The sequence below is a fragment of the Camarhynchus parvulus genome, chromosome 2 (assembly GCF_901933205.1).
Source record: "Camarhynchus parvulus chromosome 2, STF_HiC, whole genome shotgun sequence".
Taxonomy (NCBI): Eukaryota; Metazoa; Chordata; class Aves; order Passeriformes; family Thraupidae; genus Camarhynchus; species Camarhynchus parvulus.
The window spans coordinates 64,026,118-64,046,737 of NC_044572.1; the positions used below are offsets into that span (position 1 = coordinate 64,026,118).

The 20,620-nt window shown below is 44.1% G+C and overlaps 1 protein-coding gene across 6 annotated transcripts in view; it reads right to left on the bottom strand.

Moving 5' to 3' along the window:
• Window positions 1–2,803: 2,803 nt before the first annotated feature.
• Window positions 2,804–20,620, bottom strand: part of PHACTR1 (phosphatase and actin regulator 1) — a 302,539-nt gene continuing 284,722 nt past the window's right edge. For 5 of the 6 annotated variants that reach the window (XM_030944100.1, XM_030944096.1, XM_030944097.1 and 2 more), the window contains 4 exons: window positions 19,675–19,736; window positions 13,117–13,257; window positions 9,773–9,849; window positions 2,804–7,657 (listed from right to left, as the gene is read on the bottom strand). In XM_030944100.1, coding sequence (XP_030799960.1) covers window positions 7,642–7,657; window positions 9,773–9,849; window positions 13,117–13,257; window positions 19,675–19,736 — 296 coding nt within the window. In that variant the 3' untranslated portion in view covers window positions 2,804–7,641. Of the gene's footprint in view, window positions 7,658–9,632; window positions 9,850–13,116; window positions 13,258–19,674; window positions 19,737–20,620 lie in introns of those variants that run through there. The other variant, XM_030944098.1, reaches the window with a different exon arrangement.

A 20,620-nucleotide genomic window follows, 5' to 3' on the forward strand; every position in this document is an offset into this window, starting at 1 on the left:
TGACTGCCCTGCTTCCCAAGGGAGCAGAATGGCACAACAGGAGCTTCTACTGTCCCCAGCATGTGATGGTCAGGGGAAAGTTGAGGCAAGGTACCTCTAACGTCCCAGAGTCCATTGTTAGGGAAGCCTGGGTCTGTCCCTCCACACATTGTCACCAGCCTTGGGGTGGTGGTGACCATTCTTGGACCTCTTGAACTAAACCAGTGCAGTAGTTGTGGTGTCCAACTTGGCACTTCTAATGGGAAGTCCAAGTTTGGTCATTTATCTACTATGGACTTGTAGTGACTAACAGAGAATATTTTGAAGTTGCACGTAGTTGAGCCTCCCACTGAAATCTTTGGCTAAGTAAGGTGAGGGAGGGATTGTCTTTGTCATTTGTTTTCAGTTAACCTCCATGTCATCCAGCAGGAACATAAGAAGTTACCTGATATTCATTTTTCCTGAGAAGCTTGAAAATGAGGTATTTTTTCTATTTTTATGTAATTTCTCCTTGACTGGCTGAGTATGTAACTGCTTGCTGCATACTTGCTTGTTCATTTAGAACCCAACAAGTGTTAGGTTGTTGTTTTTGTTTTTCCTTTATGCTTTTTTCCCCCAGAGACAGCACTGAAGCATTCACTTTGGACTTTGGAGAGTGAAAGCTATCCCCCTCAAGCTTCACCCTGCCAAATATCTTCATGGGCTTTGCAAACAAGAAAAATAAGCTTAATTTGATCCATTTCTCCCCTCAAGCCATGCTTTCTCTCCAGAGAGGTCTAGAGTGGTGCCACATGTCTGTGCTGTCCCGTGCTGCACGCACCAATTCTTTTCCAGCTGATGTCCAAATGTTGTGGAAACTCCAGATAAGCAAAGTAATGGCAGATGTCAGACAATGATGCTTGAAAAGTGATGAGGAGTTTGGATTTTATTAAGGGGCCTGCCTGCAGGGAAAGGAAAGCAGAGAGCATGGAGACAAAAGTTGCTGGAATATAGTAACTCAAAGGCTCATAAAGTAACAGTGATCCAGAGCAGCGTTCTGTGGACAGGAGATTAGCTGTCGTCTCCACATGGGACAGCTTCAGCCAAAGATCTCCTCCTGAACACCACAGCTCCCGTGGCACAAATTTACCTAAAAGCCAAGCTTTTGTTCATTCTGCCACTCAGGGAAGAATTCTGTAGGCAGCTTTGTACCATTTGAAGGTACTGCTGGTCCGTGTGGCCTGAGGGTGCTGCTGCACCGCCTGCACCTTGCCCTGGCAGCTGCACCCGAAGCTCCCACTGCTCAGGAGCAGGGCAGCTGCTTTGTCCCACACACACCAGCTCGACTGTGTGACCAGGGCATGGCCACACCGTTGTTTTTGGGCTTGGTTGTCTGGGAACCTTGATCTGAGGAGCAAAGGGGGGAAATAGAGGTGAGGAAGATGATGGCAAAGCAATCCAGCCCTGCACCTGTGCTGAGGGCACTGAGCTCTTAGCCAGGCACTGCCAAGCAGCAGAGTGTGTTTGTGCAGGTGTGTCTGTTAAATGGAGAATTGATTTTTTTTTCCAGCCTCCTCTGTTTCCTGCCTACAGATGGCATTGGATTGCAATTTGATTGTCAGTAATTACATGGACTTCACTGAAGACACACACATCCCTTCACTCAGACTGGCTTCCATTAAAACATAACCCATCCCTTTTGTAGAGGTCTCAGTGTAAGAGATTGGACTATGTTCTCACATTCCCTGTACAATGTATTCTCAGCAATAATTTTCTTGTTAAAGCACAGAAATTACTGTATGTAACCCAACAACTATATACTGCTGCTGTGGAAGCCATAGCTTGATGTGAGGGAAGGGGATCTTTAGTCACAACCTACAATTTTGTTTATTTATCCACATCTCACAGGATAGCCACAAAACTCATTGGCTGTCAGAATGGAAATACATACAAACACACACAAACAAGGATTGTGAGGTAGGTGAAAAGTCGCCCAGATGGAAGCAAACCAAAAAAAGCCCAATACCAGAGTTTTGATCATGTTGTGTTTCCCTACCAGCAAGGGAAAGGAACAGAATTTGGTCAGTTAAAGTAGATGGGTCTTTAATTTTTGTGTAATTGGAAGCCTCTGTGTGTCAGGGGAGGGGAGCTGCTTCTAGCTGCCACTTACAGTCAGGATGCTGAGTGTCACTCGTCTCAGGGTCAGAATGTTTGCACCATCAGTTCTAAACACTGAAGAGCCTCAGCAGAGCTGTCACCCTTGCAGGGGGCCAGTGAGCCTGTTTGAAGGTATGTACTTAATCTTGTGAAAGCTTTTCCTCCTCTTTTCACTACACAGGGGCTTTGACTTGTCACCCACTGAAGCTACTCGGGGACGAAGGGTAACAAAAAATAGGACTACGTGATATGGATGTGCAGGAATGGCCCCTCTGCTGAACAGCAGCAGCACTTGCTGGTGCTGCACATTGACTCTGGCAGCTGGCGCTGGCAGGGCACAGCCTGCACCAGCAGCATTGTGGTGACAGATGGGGTTTGGTTGTGGGGTTTTTGGAAGCCTGTGCATGTCTAGTGCAGACTGTTGGATTTGTTCTTCACTGGGGGTGTGCCAGGTACCCCTTCAGCAGCTGAGGTACCACTTGTCCTTCTTTGCTGAGCTGCACCAGCCCAGGCACGGTGCTTGGGGCTCATCTGATCTGTCCCATCCATCTGCTCTGGGAAGTCTCCCTTTCCTGCTTTGCTCCCATGGAGGTGTGGGAGAGCCTGGCTGGTATCCTTGACTGCCTCTGTGTGTTACACTGTCAGTCACTGGGACAGAGGGTGATAAAATACACAGGCACCAGAAAGCTTTTTTTAAATGAATTTTTTAAGAAACTGCATACATCAGAGACAAACAATAATTTAAATACCATGCAGTTTCAGTATGTACAAAAACTAGGACATAGAGATCCAGTTTAATTTTTTCTAGTTATTTACATCATTTTCATACAGCCATAATCTGTTAAATTACAATACTGGAAGATCACGATTGACAGCCACCACATTCACTCCTATACAAAGACAATCTATATACATACACTTGGATATCAACTGGAAAATGCAACTGGTGCAGGAGTAACTGGGACACACAGGAACACAGGGTATGTGCCCGTCACCTCCTCTTTTTTTACAGAAGTTGTTCCAAGCTCGAGCAGACTGAACACCTGGGAAAAACAATTTGTCCCCCCTTCTTTCCTGATTTTCTTATTAACCTAGTCATTTCCCATGGCTATTTATACAAAGTTATTTTATTTGCAGGCACGTTAGGGAGCCCCCATTCATGTCTAACTATGGGTTTCCACCTTGCCCACATATTTTTATGAGTGCAAGCTCACTAGGCATGTTGGAAGTGCTCCCCCCTCTCTTGGTTTATAGTGTTTGCATTGCACAGGTGGTGCTGTAGAAATAAGGAAGGTTGAATTTGGTGAGCAGTTGCAGTGATGACAGAATTCAGTGGTTACACATGGATTAGGATGAGATTTATTTGTGTAATGGCCTCACTAAATGGTTTCAGTTAACATAAAATAGCTAAAAGTCTATCCTGTTCCTTTCCCTGCCTCTTCCTTCTCTTCTGATAATGCCCAGTGTGTTCACTAGGAATTGCCTAGACCCAAAAGTTGGCCTGAGCCCCTTCCCAGCAAACCTGCAGCCTGAAACTTCTTCAGCCTGCAAGTACCCACCCAGTGGGGTGTAGGGTGGGCAAAAGCCACAATGCCCACATTCCTTCTGAGTCTGAACGGTGTCACCAGGTCCCTGCAACTCTCTGCTGGTGAAGGTGTGCCACTATTGGGCTTCCTCACCACCACTTTTCCCAAATAACCAAACTTTCTTATCTAGATGTTTTGGAACTGCTTTTTCAATCCCCACCATCTTCCCAGCCACCCCTTAGTCCCCATTTCTACTTCCATTATTCTGCAGACTGCTGAATACAGCAGATGTCAAAATACTTGCACACTTTAGGTATTCAGAATTTGGTAGATATAGCCAAAATGCTTCCTTGATTATTACCTCTGGAGATGGATTACCTCTGGAATAGTAATTTTTATTCTGTGTTGACTTTTCCATTCTCTAAACCTGGTGTAATTTCTTTATTATCACTATTAATCTCCTTCCAGTCAGAACGGGGATGACTCTGCTAATACAGTCTTAGCAGGAATGCCATCATTATGTCCTACACGTAATCCAGGTCAAAGGAGAGAAATCATGACTGTTTGTTGTTTGTTTTTTTTCCCTTTACTGCCGACAGAATCACAGTTCCTTTGCCATGATAGAGATGGCTTTCACAGATCAGAAAATAATTCTCAAGAAACCAGATTTATAAAAAAAGGGACCAGCAGTTCCCCAGTTTGTGTGCAACTTCCCAGGGATGCCGGAGGTGGGTGTGCACACCAAGGGTGCAGTACTGTGTTCAGGCCCTGAAAGGAACATTCCTGCTGTGGAATGCCTTGGCAAAGGTTAACTTTGCAAACTACCCAGACCCACTGAAGCTAAAAGCAGATGGAATTGTCAGTTTGGTGATGTTGCAGTGCCAAACACCTTGTATGGCTTCTTTTTCCTCCCCTTCCCCCTTTTCAGGAATAAGCTCTATTTCTGTCTGGGGAGAAATATGGCAATTTTTCCACTTCTGTCTGGTGTCTGCTCAGCTAGGAGTTAAGTAAAAAAACCCAAAAGAATTAAGAAAAAAAAAAAAGCATGGCTGCATGGAGCTGCCCTAGGGACAGCACAAAATAATGGGGCAAGGCTGAGTGTGGCAACTTGCTGAGTGGTCAGCAGGGACCTGCCTTGGGCTCACTGGGATGAAGGTGCTGGGGAATGTTTGGCCATCACCCAGGACTTGGCTGTTATGTATCTCAGACAGTGCTCAAGGGTTTATTTTGGGTGTCAGACTGGCAGTGTGGGACTGCTGGGGGCTGTGCCCGTCAGGGACAGTGGCAGTGCCCAGAGTGCTCATTCCCTTAGGGACTCCAGCACTAACGGACAACCAGCAGCCTGCAACTTCCACCTCCCTCCTCTTAATTTTGTTAAAAATGAAACAAACCCTCACCTTTCCCTCCCACTAGCCTACCAAGTCCTGTGATTCTTGTCACCACTGCTCCTTAAACAGTGTCCCTTCCATTTCACAGTGATCCTCTACACTAGAGATGCCAGGACAGGTGTGAGATCCATGCTGGGAACACAAGGATTTGTTGTTCTTCAGAACAGCTCTGTTCCAGAGCTCTTTGCTAATGCAGTGCAGTCTGTGCAGTTAAAAGCATAAAGGCTTTCTTTCCTTGTTTTAAAGCTCTGATGCAGTCTTGTAACTTGTGTGCATATATATGTGAATGAATTTATAAACAAGAACTGAGGCTTTCATGACAATAACCCCAAAGCAGTGTGTTCCTGGCTGGTAGTGCTCTGCCTCTGCTGCACTGAGCTGATAACACTGCACACTGAAGGCTTTCACTACTGATGAACTTATATCTAAAGCAAGTGTGAGCTGGTGATACAGGGATCATGGTGTGTTTCCTCAGGAATCATCACCCGGTCTGGGAAGCACCAGAAACCACCTGGTTTTTACTTTCCTTTGATGTTCCATCCTACAACAGCCAATCCTCATTTAATAACTAATAATCCACAGCATTGCAAGAATGGCCATGGATGAGAATGAAAAGCTTTTGCTCCTCTCTGCTGGAGGGCCAATCTGCGAGGCATTGAGTGCCACCACCAAGAGCAGATGGAGGGCATCACCCTTGCTGCTGGGATTGTTGAGGCAGGCTGGGTGCTAGAGTCACTCCATGGGCTCTGTGCAGGTCCTTTGGCCGTACTCCTGCATCCAGAGGAGTGAGGTGAGGCCTGAGAAGAGGCAGGAGTGTTGGCACTACACTGCACTGACTTGAGCATCAAATGCTCAAGGGTGAGAGATGTCTTGGCCTGCAATCAGTGAAGGGCAATGTTAGCATGGAACAGGGGGAGCTGGACAGGGAGCACAGAAGAGAGGATAGATACATGGAAGACAGTGAGAAAGGAAAAATTAGTAAAAGAATAACAGAAATAATTATTCTGTAGTAAAAAACTTTGGCCTCTCTGTTCAAACTGTCAAAGGAAAATAGCTATTGTGGAAGAAAAGGTGTCCTGGAATAATAATCTGGAACTTCTTAGTCATGTTGCTACAGTGCTTTCAGGCACTGTCCCAAAACATGGCATAGTACTATCCTATAAGAGCTTGAAAGGAATCCTGACAATGTCTGCCCCAGTTTGCTGGCATTATATTAGTTAAGGACTTAATTTTGGAAGGTGATGGCCTAAGTTCAGAAAAGCACTTAATTGTGTTCAGGTTCAATTAAGCCTCTTAGACATATTCTTGAAAGCAGTGAGGCTGTGTGTGCTTCCTTACTGTAGGGCACACGCTTAAGTTGGCAAGTAAGCCAGGCCCAGAGTGACCAGCTCTCTGAGCTCTGCTTGGTCAGTTTGTGTGTCAAACCACTATAATAAATATAAATTAAAACCAAAGTTAGAACCAATAATTTCAGAACACCTCTGAATTGCTGTCCTTATGCCTCAGCTGTAGGTACCAGTGACAAGTCCCACCATCCATAAGAATGCCCCAGACTCCTTTTGTTAGGCCAGGTAACACACCTTGTCATGCTTTGCTCAGTGTGAGCTTAGGATCAGTTCTTGAGACACCTGATAGAGGGACAACAGATATCCTCCATGGAACCTCCTGTCCCTCCTGTTGTGTGTCCCTCTGCAGAGCTGGAGGGCAATCCCAGCCTTTCCTGCTGCCAGGGGCACGCTGGCTCTCACACAGTCACAAGGTTTGGGTGTAAGACAAACTTGCAAACAAGCAGAGCAGATGCCATGCAGTGACCACGAAGAGATGGGCTTTTGCTTGCTGGTTCTCAGTGTTCTTGTCACTTACTGCTAATGGGCTCACAATCGGGTTTAGAAAATTATACTTGAAAGAGATGGAAAACAAACAGTTGCTAGAAGTGAAGCAGCCTTCAGTAGGGGGTGCTGTTCTTCAGCGGATTTTTCTGCTTGGAAGCTGAATAATGTCTACTGACTGGCTGAAAACTTCTCCAGGGAAAGAAATGCCTTTCTATCTCAGATGATATTCACAGGTGGGCCGGCCCACGGAGAGTTTTTCTCCTTCACTGTCCTCATAAGGTGCTCTCAGCTTGAAAGGAGTGTTTGGTGTAAGTGCTTTAGTGCCACAGGGGCTCATCTTTTGGAGACTTCACCCAGGCCAAGTGATTCCCTGAACACATCTCAGGGCTCTCTAGGATTGATGACAGAGGCTTGTCAGGATGAGGGGTGCCTGAAGACAACAATGGTTGCACCACCAGCTGGGCTTGAACACATATGGCAAATCCACATGCCGGGAAAGTCCTATACATAGATGCCAAGTCTTGGCACGATTTCCCACCAGGGGTATTTTCTGTTACTGAGGCTTGAACCAGCAGGTCTGATGATGCTGCAGTACTCATCACATGTAAATACAACTCTCCTTTTTTTAATATTTATTTTTCTACCTTTTTTTTTTTTTTTTAAGAAAGGCAGTTCGGAAGATTTACATTGTACGTAACAGGGAAGTGAATAATACCAGCACTTATGGTTCCTCTTAGTTATGTTTTGAAGATGGCATAGTAGTCAGGTAGAATTGATCTGCTACGGTCTATGAAACCTAAAACCCAAGGGGGAAAAAGAAGAGAAACAGTAAGATAATATCCTCACATGTATACTGCACATAAAAAAAAGTAGGAGAACGAATTGCTACAGTGACACCACAGTTAGGCAGTTCAATTCCTGCAGCATTGACATCAGCCATGCTAGCAAGAGAACCCAAAACAGACAGACACTCACACTTCCTTGGCCCTTGCCAGACTCACAGTTCATAGGCACCAAAATCTACCAGAGACATTCATAGACTTGGGTCCATCCTATGGGATCCCTGAGTGGGCAATAGCAGATCAGCTCGCCTTTCTCCGGGCCATACAAGGTCTGACTCCACAAAAATTGTCTGGTTTAGATAAACCTTATGCTATTTTGCCAGAGAGATTTACATACAGTTTAACCATGATTATTCCGTAATGTTGGAGGCTAAAGAGACAAATGGAGCTAAAATGGCCACCCTTCCTGCAAGGTACCTTGTGTCAGAAGGCCTTGGTTTGTCAGATCTGCAAATACACATTTTTTAAGCTTTGATTTTTCACTCTATTATGAATTAATTAATGTGTCCCAATAGTAAAGTGACACTCACATTCTTTGCTCTTGCCACTGCTTAATGACATGAAGAACTCATTACCTTGCTAATGACTTTATAATGGTGATTTATCTAAATTTATTTAAGGGAGATACTCTCTTTTGTTTAAGCATGCTTCCTTCAAGTGCGTTTTCCCAAAGCCACTTGTCGAACCAGTAAGTCCTGCTGTTCTTCAGGCAAAGCCTTATTCCAGGGTCTGTTATGTGAGCTGTGGCTCTCTGCCTGGCCCAGAATTACTGAGTCCAAGCTGCTCAGCGGTTTTCAGATACAAACTTTAAAGGGTCACTGCTTACTCCAGCACTGGAAGAGAAGGAAAATACTGTGCAGAAACCTGTGAAAGCCAAGCAGCCGGAGAGACTTCTGGAAAACTAAACCGATCTGTATGTTGTGGGATGCTAAAGGCTTCATTGAATTCAAAGAAGCTCTCAATGGAGCTTGACTACTTGTAGCAACACCCCCTTTAAAACAGCCTCATCCTTTCTACATTTGTCACCTTGCCCTTGAGGAGCCAAATGTCCCTCAATGGCTCAGTCACTGGGGTCAACAGATCTAGGTCAACTGTACATCCTAAGGCTTCTCCCAGACCTTGTGGCTCAGGAGCAGCTGGCTTGTCTCTAGCAGCACTCCGTCACTACAAACCCCAGTGCAACCAGCCTAGCACATGCTAGGATGGAGATCGTTTCTGCAAGGTAATATATGCATAATACATGTGGCGAATTTTAATATAATTATTAATTTATACACATAAAAATCTTCTAATACAAAATTAATTTTGCCTTAAGCTTTTCTGTATTTTTCCTAAAAGTACCGCCTGCATTTTTCATGAGCACTGAAGTGATGAACACATTAATACAAGGGCAGCTCCAGTTTCACACCAGATCTCACTGCCACTTGTCTTCAGTATCCAATGCTTGTCTTTAAAGTCTAAAGTATTGATTTTCAAAGACCTGACTTCAGCCCTAGCCCATCAGAGAGGAAAGTGGCTGGTTTGGGCTCATGGATAATTCGTTCAGTCTCTACTTTTAAAACTCAAAAGAAGCCCAAGGTGTAAATAACAGTGCCTTTCTTACAGTGTGGGTCTTGCCATGCCCCCCTGCATCATGCCTGGCCAGGTGTGGAGGACAAGACTCAGAGATCTGTGGGTGGGATCTGCGTGGTGTGAACAGCTGCACACACAGCGGGGCTCACACACAGTGTGTGCTCATTCAGACTGCTATGTGCTCTACAAGGGTTCCCTGTCCTCCTTCTGACACCAACTCCTTTTTCAAATTTTTGATCTCAGAAGAACAGATATGCAGCATGATGATTAAAAAAAACCCAGGCTATACTTCATTAAATGGCACGTGCCTGCATAACTTCACATAATGGGGCAGCACGTTTGTCTCTGTGAGTTGCTTTTACAGCCTGTAATTCTGAATGTTGTCTAGACCTCATGGTGTGTTCAGTGCATGTTGGAGAAACAGCTGCTGGCTTTGATTTTCTTTTGAAAACAACAGTATTCATTTATAGTCTTAAAAAATTAATCTCTCAGCTTACCTTGTTAGATGCCTACTTAATTCATGAACTTCCATTTCAGAGCTTTTAAATTCATTAAGCTCTTTTCGAATGGCTGCCTGCAAAGGACAAAGAAACTCATAAAAGTATAAATGAGAGAGATCAAAATAAGGTCACTTTGTTCTCAAAACAGTATATTAAAAGTAAAGCAGAGAGATAACATTATCAGAGAGACAAAGACAAACATAAAGACTTCAAAATGTGCAAAGGAACAGAGATAAGCATGTTCTAAATCACACAAAGGGAAGAGAGAAATGCTTTGGTGGAATGGCTCAATTTGAAAACATATCACAGACAATGCAGGTACAGAACCCAATTCTGGCTTATTATGTGAACGTTTACATGTACAAAATCCAAATTAGCACAAGCATGAGAAAAAAAATGTGCACTGCAGTTTGTGAAACACTGTGATCTGTTCCAGACTGGATGGTGACAAGACCAGGCCCAGATCCTTGCAGATTTGTGTTTGAGATATCTTCTGCCTTTATTGGCCCTGAATTTTCTCAGGTGGTGTTACCTAAAGTGACTGATCTTACTTGGGAAGGAAAGAGGTTCCCTGCCCTCTACTCTGCCTTGGGCTGTGCCCCTCTGCCCTGCTCCTCTCTTCTGACCCAGCTGTGCTGTTTATTCAAGTGATTTGACAAATTAATCCAGCAGAAAACCTGCCATGGTGTGGTGGTATTCAGCCTCTGTGGCTTGTCTGTGAGGGCAAAGAAAACCAGGGAGCACTGGCAGGAAGAAAAATACTGAATACAAAAACAGAGGGGGTGACTTGGAGGGACTTAGTTGCATGGTAGAGATGGTGCTCAGCAGAAATGGCTCAAGTCCCAAACTCAGAGTCAAGACCTCTGACAGGTCTGTGATATTTGTTGTTCACGAGTGGTTTCACTGGGTGTATTTGGAGGGGATGGATAAGGTGTCTGCTGTGGCCAAATGCTCCCATGGGTCTGAGGTGCGTGCACTGCCTTTCTGTGTGATGCTGAAAACATTAGGATCAGAGGTGGAAAGGGGTGCTCCAGTAAGTGGTACTCGTGTCTGCCAGGAATTTTTCGCAGCGAAGGAAATCTAAATCAGTATGAGTAGCACAAGCCCAAAACAGGACTTTTGCAACAGTCACTGCTGCAGTCAGCAACTACCTTTGCTTTGGCAAACCCTAAGTGATGGATTTTGCAAGTGTTTTTGTACAGAAAAGGCCCTTCCTGCTCCTCCACAGCTTTGGTTCCTTATTTCCCTTAGAAGTGCCTGTCAGGTGCTGCCTCATCCTTCAGGACAGAGTGATGGCTCTACAGCAGCTCCTGGGCTGCCTTCAGCACAGCAATCTGCTGCTGAAGTGACTGTGAAGGAGGCCACAGTGGTGGTTGACTCCCACAGGGACTGAGATCTATTTCCCCCTCCATCCCTCATCTGTTGGAGAGATGCAAAAATGCCCTTTTTCTTCCCCTAAGAGTCAGACCTGCTAAAGACAAACTCTGACTGAAGGCAGTTCCCTCCATCCAGTACACAGAGCAAGATTTACTGGCAAACAGAAAAACCCATTGCTAAAATCTGTTTTTGCAGAAATCTAGTCTGTGCTGACCTATGGAGACAGCTACTGAATCACAGCTCTGGAATAAAATAATCCTATCTAGGATGATGCAGCTTTGTTTCAATCTGTCTGGCTATTTTTTCCAATAGTGGACATAGTGTTGAGGAAAAACAGGTCACCTGAATGACAGAAATCAGAATTCTGCCACAGGACCCAAAACCCCTAAATCTATCTGCTTCCTTATGCCATAAAAGGCATTAATATTAGAATGACAAACATCTCTTCTTCTGATGGTGCTTTGCTGAGAAAAGGTTAATTTGAAGGGCTTAACCCTTTTCTCTGACTACTGAACTTGCATATGCATTATAAAAAAAGAAAAAGTGACAAATACTCTGCCTTAATACTAAACTCTTTGCTAGGTTACATTTAATAGTGATATTTAATGCTTGTTCTTTTCAGAGACATAGGATGAGAGATCAAATCTCCATGCCCAGCTGAAGTTTCTCCATGCCTTTCATCCCAGACAGGCATCTCTCAAAGGCTGTAGAACCAGCTGGGAGATTTATTCCCTCCCTCATCTAATAATTAAGAGAATAGAGCTAAGTCAGTTGACTAATATCTTGTCAAACACGGTGAGGTAAAATAAGAAAAGCTAATTTAACCCAGTATATTATGGTCTATGGACAGTCCTGAGGAAGTTTTTCTTTTTTAAACAGATCAGTTTATGCCAAAGCTAAACTGAAAAAATCCCTCTATCAAGGGGGAGAACAATGTCAAAAAACAGTACAAATCCTTTGGTTAAATTATACAATATAACAGGCTGTCCTTTGTGAATAAAGCCAAGAGCACCATAAATGAGTGGTGTGGCTGGAAACTCTGCTAAAGCTCTAAACATTGGACATCATGGTCTCCACTGCTGAATGAGTGAGTTCCATGGCAAAGTAGTAAAGGCCTGAATTCAGGTATCTGAAAGTCTTTAAAACTAAAAGGGCATCATAGAGTGACTATAATATTCATGAGTGAATCACTGAGCCTCATAGTCCTTGTTTCTTGCAATGTCCATAAAATCTTTTAAATATTTTTCCTGATGTCCCATTAAGACCCCCAGAATGTGACTGATATAATTTGCCAGCAACTTAATCTCTCTGCCATCAATATCAACACCAGATACACTATTTAGTGGAAGTTCCACCAGTGTTCAGAGGGCAGTTCCATCAATACCAAAGTGTGCCTTTTTTTCATCTGCAGGTCGTGTGCGATTTCAGTTCAGTGCTTAAAATACGCTGTGGCAGAAATTCTGAGCAAATATCCCTGTTGTAAAACACTAGAGAGAAGTGACTCTGGCTTTGGAGGGATGGAGGTACCTTTGCCAAATTGACCTGATGGCATTTTCATATCCAAGCCTGTCCTGTCCTGGCACAGCCATTCTGGCACACACTCCTGTCTCACTGCTCTGCTAAGTCTTGCCAGAGCTCTCAACTGGCAGCATAATGTGGTAAGACCAAAACCAACAAACAAATAACAGGGCTGTCATCAAGACCTTTCCTCAAGGGGCTTGGGATGTCTTCCCAACTGGTTTCCATGCATATAGAAACCTTCTTGCCAAAGATTCATGCTTCAAACAAACAAACAAACAAATAAACCGCGTGAATGGGAAAAAAACACAGGTGTGTTGGAAAGGGATGTCAGGTAGATGTTTACTCCTTGACAGCCATGGGACCTGTGGGACCCAAGGGATGCTGTTTGCCATGACATGCTCTGGCTGTTTAGGCCATAGCTCTCCCAGAGTTGCCCCCCTTACTTTGTCGGCAGCTGTGAGTCGTGTCCAGGGTTTGTCTGCCCTCCTGTCGTAGTCCTGCGCGTCTGCCACCTCCACGTAGTCACTGAAGCGGATGAGGATCTTCCTCTCACGTAGCTCTTCTACTGTGGGCCTTTGGCTCAGCTGCAGGTTTGAGGAAGGAGTGGAAAAAGACATCAGGACTTTGCTTTTTCCCTGCAGAGTGCTGCTTGGGGATTTATTTTACTGCAACTGCTGCACTAGTAATAAGAGGGTTTGGACATTCCCAGTGCTTTGTTTTTATCTGCCTTTCACAAAATTGCTACCTGGGAAATGCCCTCTTGTTATAAGACCTTGAATATCATCTCACCTTGCTGCCAGAGCAGCCCACTGTTCTTTGGGAAGCTGCTGTGGCTGGAGACCCCAATTCCCAGCTGAGGCTGATCACCCCTGGCAGAAATGAGATGTAAGGCAAGAAAGTCTCCTAGTGCACTGATGTCCCAGGAAGAGACAAAGATCACAACACTACTCTAAAGTGACCTGCACAGGCTGTGCACTTTCAGCCTTGTGCTGCTGTTCTCTGTACTTTTGTACCGCCTGGGAAGAGTCAGGCCAAGGCATGGAGTGGCTCCTGCCCTGAATTACATGCAAAAGGTGAAAACTGACTTTACCATTCTGATATTCTGCAGACCTGTCCTTACCTCCAGAAAAGGCAGGCAGAATTAGTGCTCATTGAACTTTTAACTGTGTCTATTGACAGCTGTGGTTTGTATCACACCATATTTGATTATTAAAATTTTATGTTGCATACCACAAGCCAAAGAAATGGCAGTGGTGGATTGTATCATGTCAGGAAAGCATCTTCATTGTTTCAAGCATTTTTTTCAAATTCCACAGCAGAATAGGCAGCCACAGTGAAAAACTCCTCTTAAATTAGTGTCCTGATAGCACACGTGTCACACAGCCGGTTACATGGGTAGGGACAGCAGCTGGCTTTCAGGGATCAATTCTCCTTGGATGCACAGCATGCTGGTGAATGTCAAAAGCAATTACACAATCGTTTCTGAAGGTGCTACATAAATGTGTGCATGTGGCTGTAGATGAGCTGAAAAGTTTCACTGTTAGAGTAGAACATTTGTAACCAGGACACATTGGGAAAAATAATATCCTGATAACAATTTCCTACAGTGCATCATGCTCTTCCCACTCACTAAAAATAGATGTGTTTGAAATACTTTACCCTTGTGAAGGGTGAAGGGTCTAAATATTTAATAAAATGCTTGAGATTCTATTTTGCAACATTATTTATGCCCCTGAACCCACCTTTCTTCCAAATTAAGTATCTCGGTTCCCTGCATTTCATCTTCCAGGGAGAATTAAGATTTAAAACAGCCAGGTTACTAAGTGAAGGGTGAAAAATCCCTCCTTTCTTCAGCACTTGGGTGGAGCTCCACCACCCTATTGTGCATCTGGCTGTAAGCCTGTGCGCTTGTTCTTGGCATGGTTGGTTTTCTTCCTCTTCTCTGTTTAGAAAAGATTGTGATGGGAGGCAGCAGTGGGGCTGCTCTCCTTACACCAGCATCCCTGAGCATGCACACACAAATTGGGCTCAAACACCTCATGTGGAGAGTCTGCAGAGCTGCACTAATGTCCTGCCTGTGAGATGCTCAGGAGAACGGGAATGAGGATGGAAAAAAGATGCACTGACTCTTGTGCCGGTGCTCCTGCTGTGAAAGAGTCCTGAAATCCATGGCTGGTATCACATGTGCAGCCATAAATCTACATATATTTCCATATATAAATACATGCACACAAAATATATTCATTACATTAAACCAAGGTGCCAATCTGATCATGCTAAGTGTAACGAGAGAGACAACCACGCTAAGTCATTTTCTAAAAGCCATTAATTAAGGGCTACATTATTTGAATGGTTAACAACTTTCTCTGCCTTCTTCTCATAGCATTGCAGAGATTTCTTGTGACCTTCTAGGTGTGAGAGTCTTGCAGTATTTTTGGGCTGCCCAGAGCTCCCTTAACTCTTGAATAGCTGGGGAACCAGCTTTGCAGGACAGACTGTAAGCAGCCCCACTGTAGGTGTCAGTTCAATGTGTGTCCATGCTGAAGGCATGGACAGCTCATCTGAGATCTCACCTTGCAGTTTATTTTCATGACCTGTGAGCTTTGGTCTCTTGGGTCTAAACTGCTTAATGCTGCAGAGTTCTTATCAAGCAACACCTGAGAACAAGCTCTTCTAACAGGCAGAAAGAATAGGGCACATTCAAAAATTACAGGACAAGGACACGGCCAAGGGCACCAAGCTGGGAGAGGGGTTCTTACTGACCCTTTTTAATTTGCTTCTGTTAATGTCAAAGGGATGTACGTGCATGCCTGTGTCTGGACTTTTTCTGTGTGCAATGCCTGGGCATTTACATTTCTATTTACCTATTTGTGAAGATCTGGGAGCTGAAGGAGCAGGGTAATTCTATGGTGAGTGATTAATTATATGAGTGTGAACCAGGGAAAAATTCCCTTTCAAAATAAATGGATTTGTATTAATGCAAGAGCAGTAAATGAGGACAGGACCTCTCATGCCTTGTCACAGAAGGTCAAATTCTCTTCTGTATATTCTGGAGCGCTGTAGATACAAATGGGCATTTTCCAGGCTTTGATACTAAGGCAATTTGAATGGGAAGGTTAAACACACCCCCTTTGTCCATGGCATGTGAAATGAAGCAAACCCAAGCACTCCCACCAGGTAAAGTGGAGGGGGACTTACGTTGCCAGTCTGGTCTTGGGATTTAGTCAAATGCAAAATGCTGAGTTTGCCCCCACTTCAGTCACATGCTTATCTTAGCATGTCATCATTGCCTGCTCTGTTTCCTCATTAAAATGTTACAGTTGTTATTTAAAGAAGAAAACAAACTGAAAAATTACAAACCCTAACCAGCAGCACCCCTCCCCCTCCTTTGCTCCCCACCTTCTGCAGTAAAGACTTAGGGTCAGGATGTGATGAAAATGCCCTGAAGACCTTTCCTTCTGACTATAAATGCAGTTGATCCAAATTAGCCACTAACCTTTTCTTCCTCTCTGACCTTTCTGCTCCCTGCTGCCTTTCTCTCACCTCTCTCTGATGAGTCCCACCTCTCTCAAGAGTTCATTATTTTCAACAGCCTTTGCTGATGCAAGCCAGTGAAGGTCAGTTAAAGAAAAGCTTGAACATCTTCAAGTAGGGGAGACATTTCCCAGAGAGGCACCAGTGAACAGAGCATTTAAATTGAACTGGGGCAAGAATTTAACAGAAGCAAAGATTTCAGATTATGGCACAGAATTTAAGAAACAGCCACACCTCTTCAATTTGATAGTCAGTATTACAGCTCTGAGAGATTCCTTTTAGGAGCTAGACCTCTGAGAAAAATAAGCTATTGGCAGTGGGGGGATAGGAAACAGTAACCAGCTCTGGGGATTGGGAAGCATGGTGCCATTTAAGGGAAGAGAAGGTAGGAAAAAAAGAGTTCTATTCCACCTTGCAAGTGATTTGTAAGATGTTCTGTTAATCCAGGCTACGATTCTCTCTCTGTAATGGAAGTCCTCAGGGGACATTGAGGCTCATGTTAATTGCCTTGGTCCTCGGCCAAGTTTGTCATGGTTCAGAGAAGATACGCTCTTGGTAGTAATTCACGGGGGCCCAGACCTCCCTGTGGACGTGACCCATCTGCAACAATTCCAGAGGGCTTCTGCACATTAATACTCTTTGAATGGGCTGGAGGTCAAGACCAGTGCTCAGAGAAAAAACCTCCCTAATCCACATGTCCCTCCACTCAAATGGCGCAAGCCCGCGTGCCCAAAGGCACTCGCTGGGCCTGAGGGGCAGGGAGAGAGGACAGGAGGGCTGGGCATCCCAGGTGACAGGCAAACATGCTTCCACTCTCCTTCCTTGGGCAGGAGGGACACGAGCTGCTGAGAAACTTAGCCAACAGCATGTCCTTCACTTTGTTATTTGAATGGTAGCTATTCCTCAGCCCAGTTAATGTGGGACTAGATGAGTTAGAGAGGATGGAAAATGTTAAAGAGGGCAGCTCGCTACAGGTCACCTGATTTCTTTATAATTTTTTTTTTTTTTAGAAATTGCCTGTCCAGATGATGAATTCAGCTGGATATTTATTGCTGACTTTAATAAGGCATCTAGACCTAGCAAGGTAATCTTACTTATTACAGCATGTCATTTTACAACTTATCATCATAACACTGTAACAAAATGTCAGTGCTGACAGAACTTTAAGAATAGCTTTTTTATGGATGGAGTGGGTTCTTCCCTTGGAACTGGAATGTTGCCACCAAAAAAACTGGGGACAGTAGCAGTTTCTGTAGTGCAAGGTCAAAAGTCTCATCAGTGGCTTCTACAGAACCCACTTCCCTTCTTATATCCCAACTGCACACGTTTCCAAAAGAGGCAACATGGCAGAGTTTCCTCATGTTGAATTTACCCTGCAGGCACGTGTGTGCTTGAAAATTCAGTGCAAACAGAAAGGGCTGCTGGGCAACACACTTGCTGTGCTCAATTAAACTTCTGCTTGATCTGGGGTTTAAAATCCTTTGGTACCAAGACTTCAGTACAAACTGACAGAAGGAGCTTGCCACTCTGCTGTAAACACAAGGACACATCTGGGACAGGCTCATGAAAGATACAGCTGGGGAATAACAACTATTTTTGCAGGATTCACTCAGTGGTTGGCATTTCTAGTTGTTATCTAAAACACTTGCACACTTTACCCACTTCTTTTCTCAAGTGATTTCTGAGCTTTTATGATGATATGTTTGGTAGGTGAGAACAAAATCTGTTGTTAGATCAGCCCTGCAGTTCTTTCATTAAAATTACACGTGTCGCTAGAACAGTTTACAACAGTTTAAAAATGTGATTCAAATCAAACAATGTTAACTCTTGTTGCTATCAACCTCAGAAATGTGGGGGAGAAAAATCTTTACTAGAGAGGAAGCCAAAAAAAAGACTAAAAGGTATGTGACCAGGAACAGGGGTATGAACATTGAAGAGCCAAATGCCAGGGCCTTGGACGGATGCTGCTTTCGCTGTTGTGCCTACATAAATGTGCAAACAAGACAGAGCCCAGAAAACTGCTGAGGTTTTAGGGATGTGAAGCAGTGGCAGCCTGGGTGCTTTAGCTGAGCTGTGGCCTCTGCCTGTGACAGATGACTACTGTGCTCTGCACCTTTCCTACAGGATAGTGAAGGGTGGGAAGGATGGGAACCGTGTGGCGATGGCGCCGGCTCAGTCAGCAAGCCCTCACTTCTTAGGCAGCACATTGGGTGTGGGGAGCTTTGCTCTGTATCCACTACAGCTGCTCCTCAAATGGCATCAAGCTCTGCACTGGATTCCTGCACGTGTTTACCATTCAATGTACAGGGAAATTGAAAGCCTGGCAAAATGGCATTTCCAGCCTTTGCGCAGAGCCTCAATCCCATGAAACATCTGCAATGCAGTTAGGATCTTTTCTTTCAGGCAGTGCTAAGAAGGAATGCAAAATCATCCCTGTCATCGTGGTGAGGAATAGAAGTGTTTTACAAACAATATTATGGCTCTCTAGCTCCTGCAGACAACAGCGGTATCCCCCCACTAGTCACCAAGAATTCTACTTATTTACATGAACTGAGAATAAGGCATGAGATTTTTAACCGTGGTAGAAAGCAATTCAGTTCTCAGAATGTAACCTTTCCACATATATTTAGAGACCTTTCCTTGTTAATATTTATACCATGAAAGCTGTGATCACATAGGTCAAAAAAATGAAGCCATCTAAAATTGCACAGAAAGGGAATGGTGCTGCTTCACAAGTATGTGAGGTTTTAGAGGGCTTTCTTTACCCTTGGAGATAGGAAATATGTCAGTGCTGAAAGAAAGTTAATCTGCAATAGCAGGATGGATTGTTCACTGTGTATGTTTGGGCATCTGTAGACATTTATGCCAGCTGCAAAACTGAATGGGTACATCTGAAATGACTGTTCAGTTTTAAGAGTAAATTACTTTTGAGTCAAGCGATGCTGTTTTGTTTGTCCTTCCTTGCCAATACAAGATTGTTTTCTGCACTATATACTTTTTCATAAATGCTTGTCTCTATTTAGTTTAAATGCCTCACTTGACAACCTCCCTTTCCAGCAAATGTTTAGCTTCCAGTTTTATGAGGGGTTTTTTTTGGTCGAATTTTCAAATCACCATTGCTTTAACTTTGCTCTCTGTAATGGCTACAGAAGCCATTACATTTACAAGAAGCACTGGTCCTTGTAAATGCTGATCTTTATCCTTCACTGTTCGAAACTCCTTCCGTTACGAAGACTCTCTTTTTTCCTGTTTGAAATGTTACCAGCAGTAGCCTGCAAAGTGGTTTCCTTTGCTCTCTGTGGACTTACACCCTACAACATTGTTGATTTCTTTTAAAGATTTTTTTGTAAGACTTGTTTCACACTCTACTTTTGGAAATGGTGCTGAAGAAAAGGAAAAAGGCAAACAACTGTGCAGTAGGGAGAAAGTTACAGTAGTATCACAATAGGATCAAAGTTGCTTCTCACCTTACGTGTTAATCTTCTCTTAATCTCTCGTTTTTCCTCCTGCTCCTCTTGCTCATTCCGGGCTGTAAAAGATTTACAAGGATCTCAGACTGTGGACTCATCAGGCATGCACCGTTTGCAACAAAATAAGCTTTTCCATCAGTAAGTGTATTAATGTTTCAGGACCTCTCTGATGCACAGTATGTCCCTCTGGGGCTGGTGAACGTCCTCGATCCGTAGTTACTGCGCTTCTTCACACGCCTCATCAAGCATCTACAGCTTCCTTCCTTTCCCTGTGTTGGCACCTCTTCATGTGTGTCACTTTCTAGAAGGGCTGGGCAGCAAGCCAGCTCTTCAAAAAAATGTTATCTCCCTGCCCACAGGCCTGGTGGCCTCAGGGGGCTCAGCTACGATAGGGTTGGATTCTGCAAGGTCATTGGTTGGAAAACAAACACATGCATTTTTTTCCATCTGCAGAATAATTTCTTTCAGCTACTTTTTGGAGATAATAGAAAAAAATAAACCTTCGGAATAGAGGTGCCAGGCAAATTGTGCAACTTCCCATGGCATGAGCAGAGTTAAGGAGAGTGTGTCTTTCCATCATGAACCTTCAAAGTATCACACTGGAGCATAAAAGTTCATCCTAGGTCATTTAACTTCCAGCAATAAGCCAAAAAATCACGTGCTACAAATTCTTACCAGGGCATGCCTCAACTCTTCTCCCTCAAGAGTTCGATCACATTTGAGTACACTAACTCTTCTTCAGCTTAGGAGCAGGCTGTCATGCATTGTCTTTGCATTGACCTTTACCAAAGTCACTAAAATCCCAGGCTTCCAGGTACTCAGTTTCTCGATCAGTTAGGATCTGTCTCCACTGCTTCACTGATGGCTGAAATGCTCTTCACTCCAATCATGCCAGCACATAACAGGTGAGAGCAAACACAACTCATCAGCTTTTCCAGTAAGT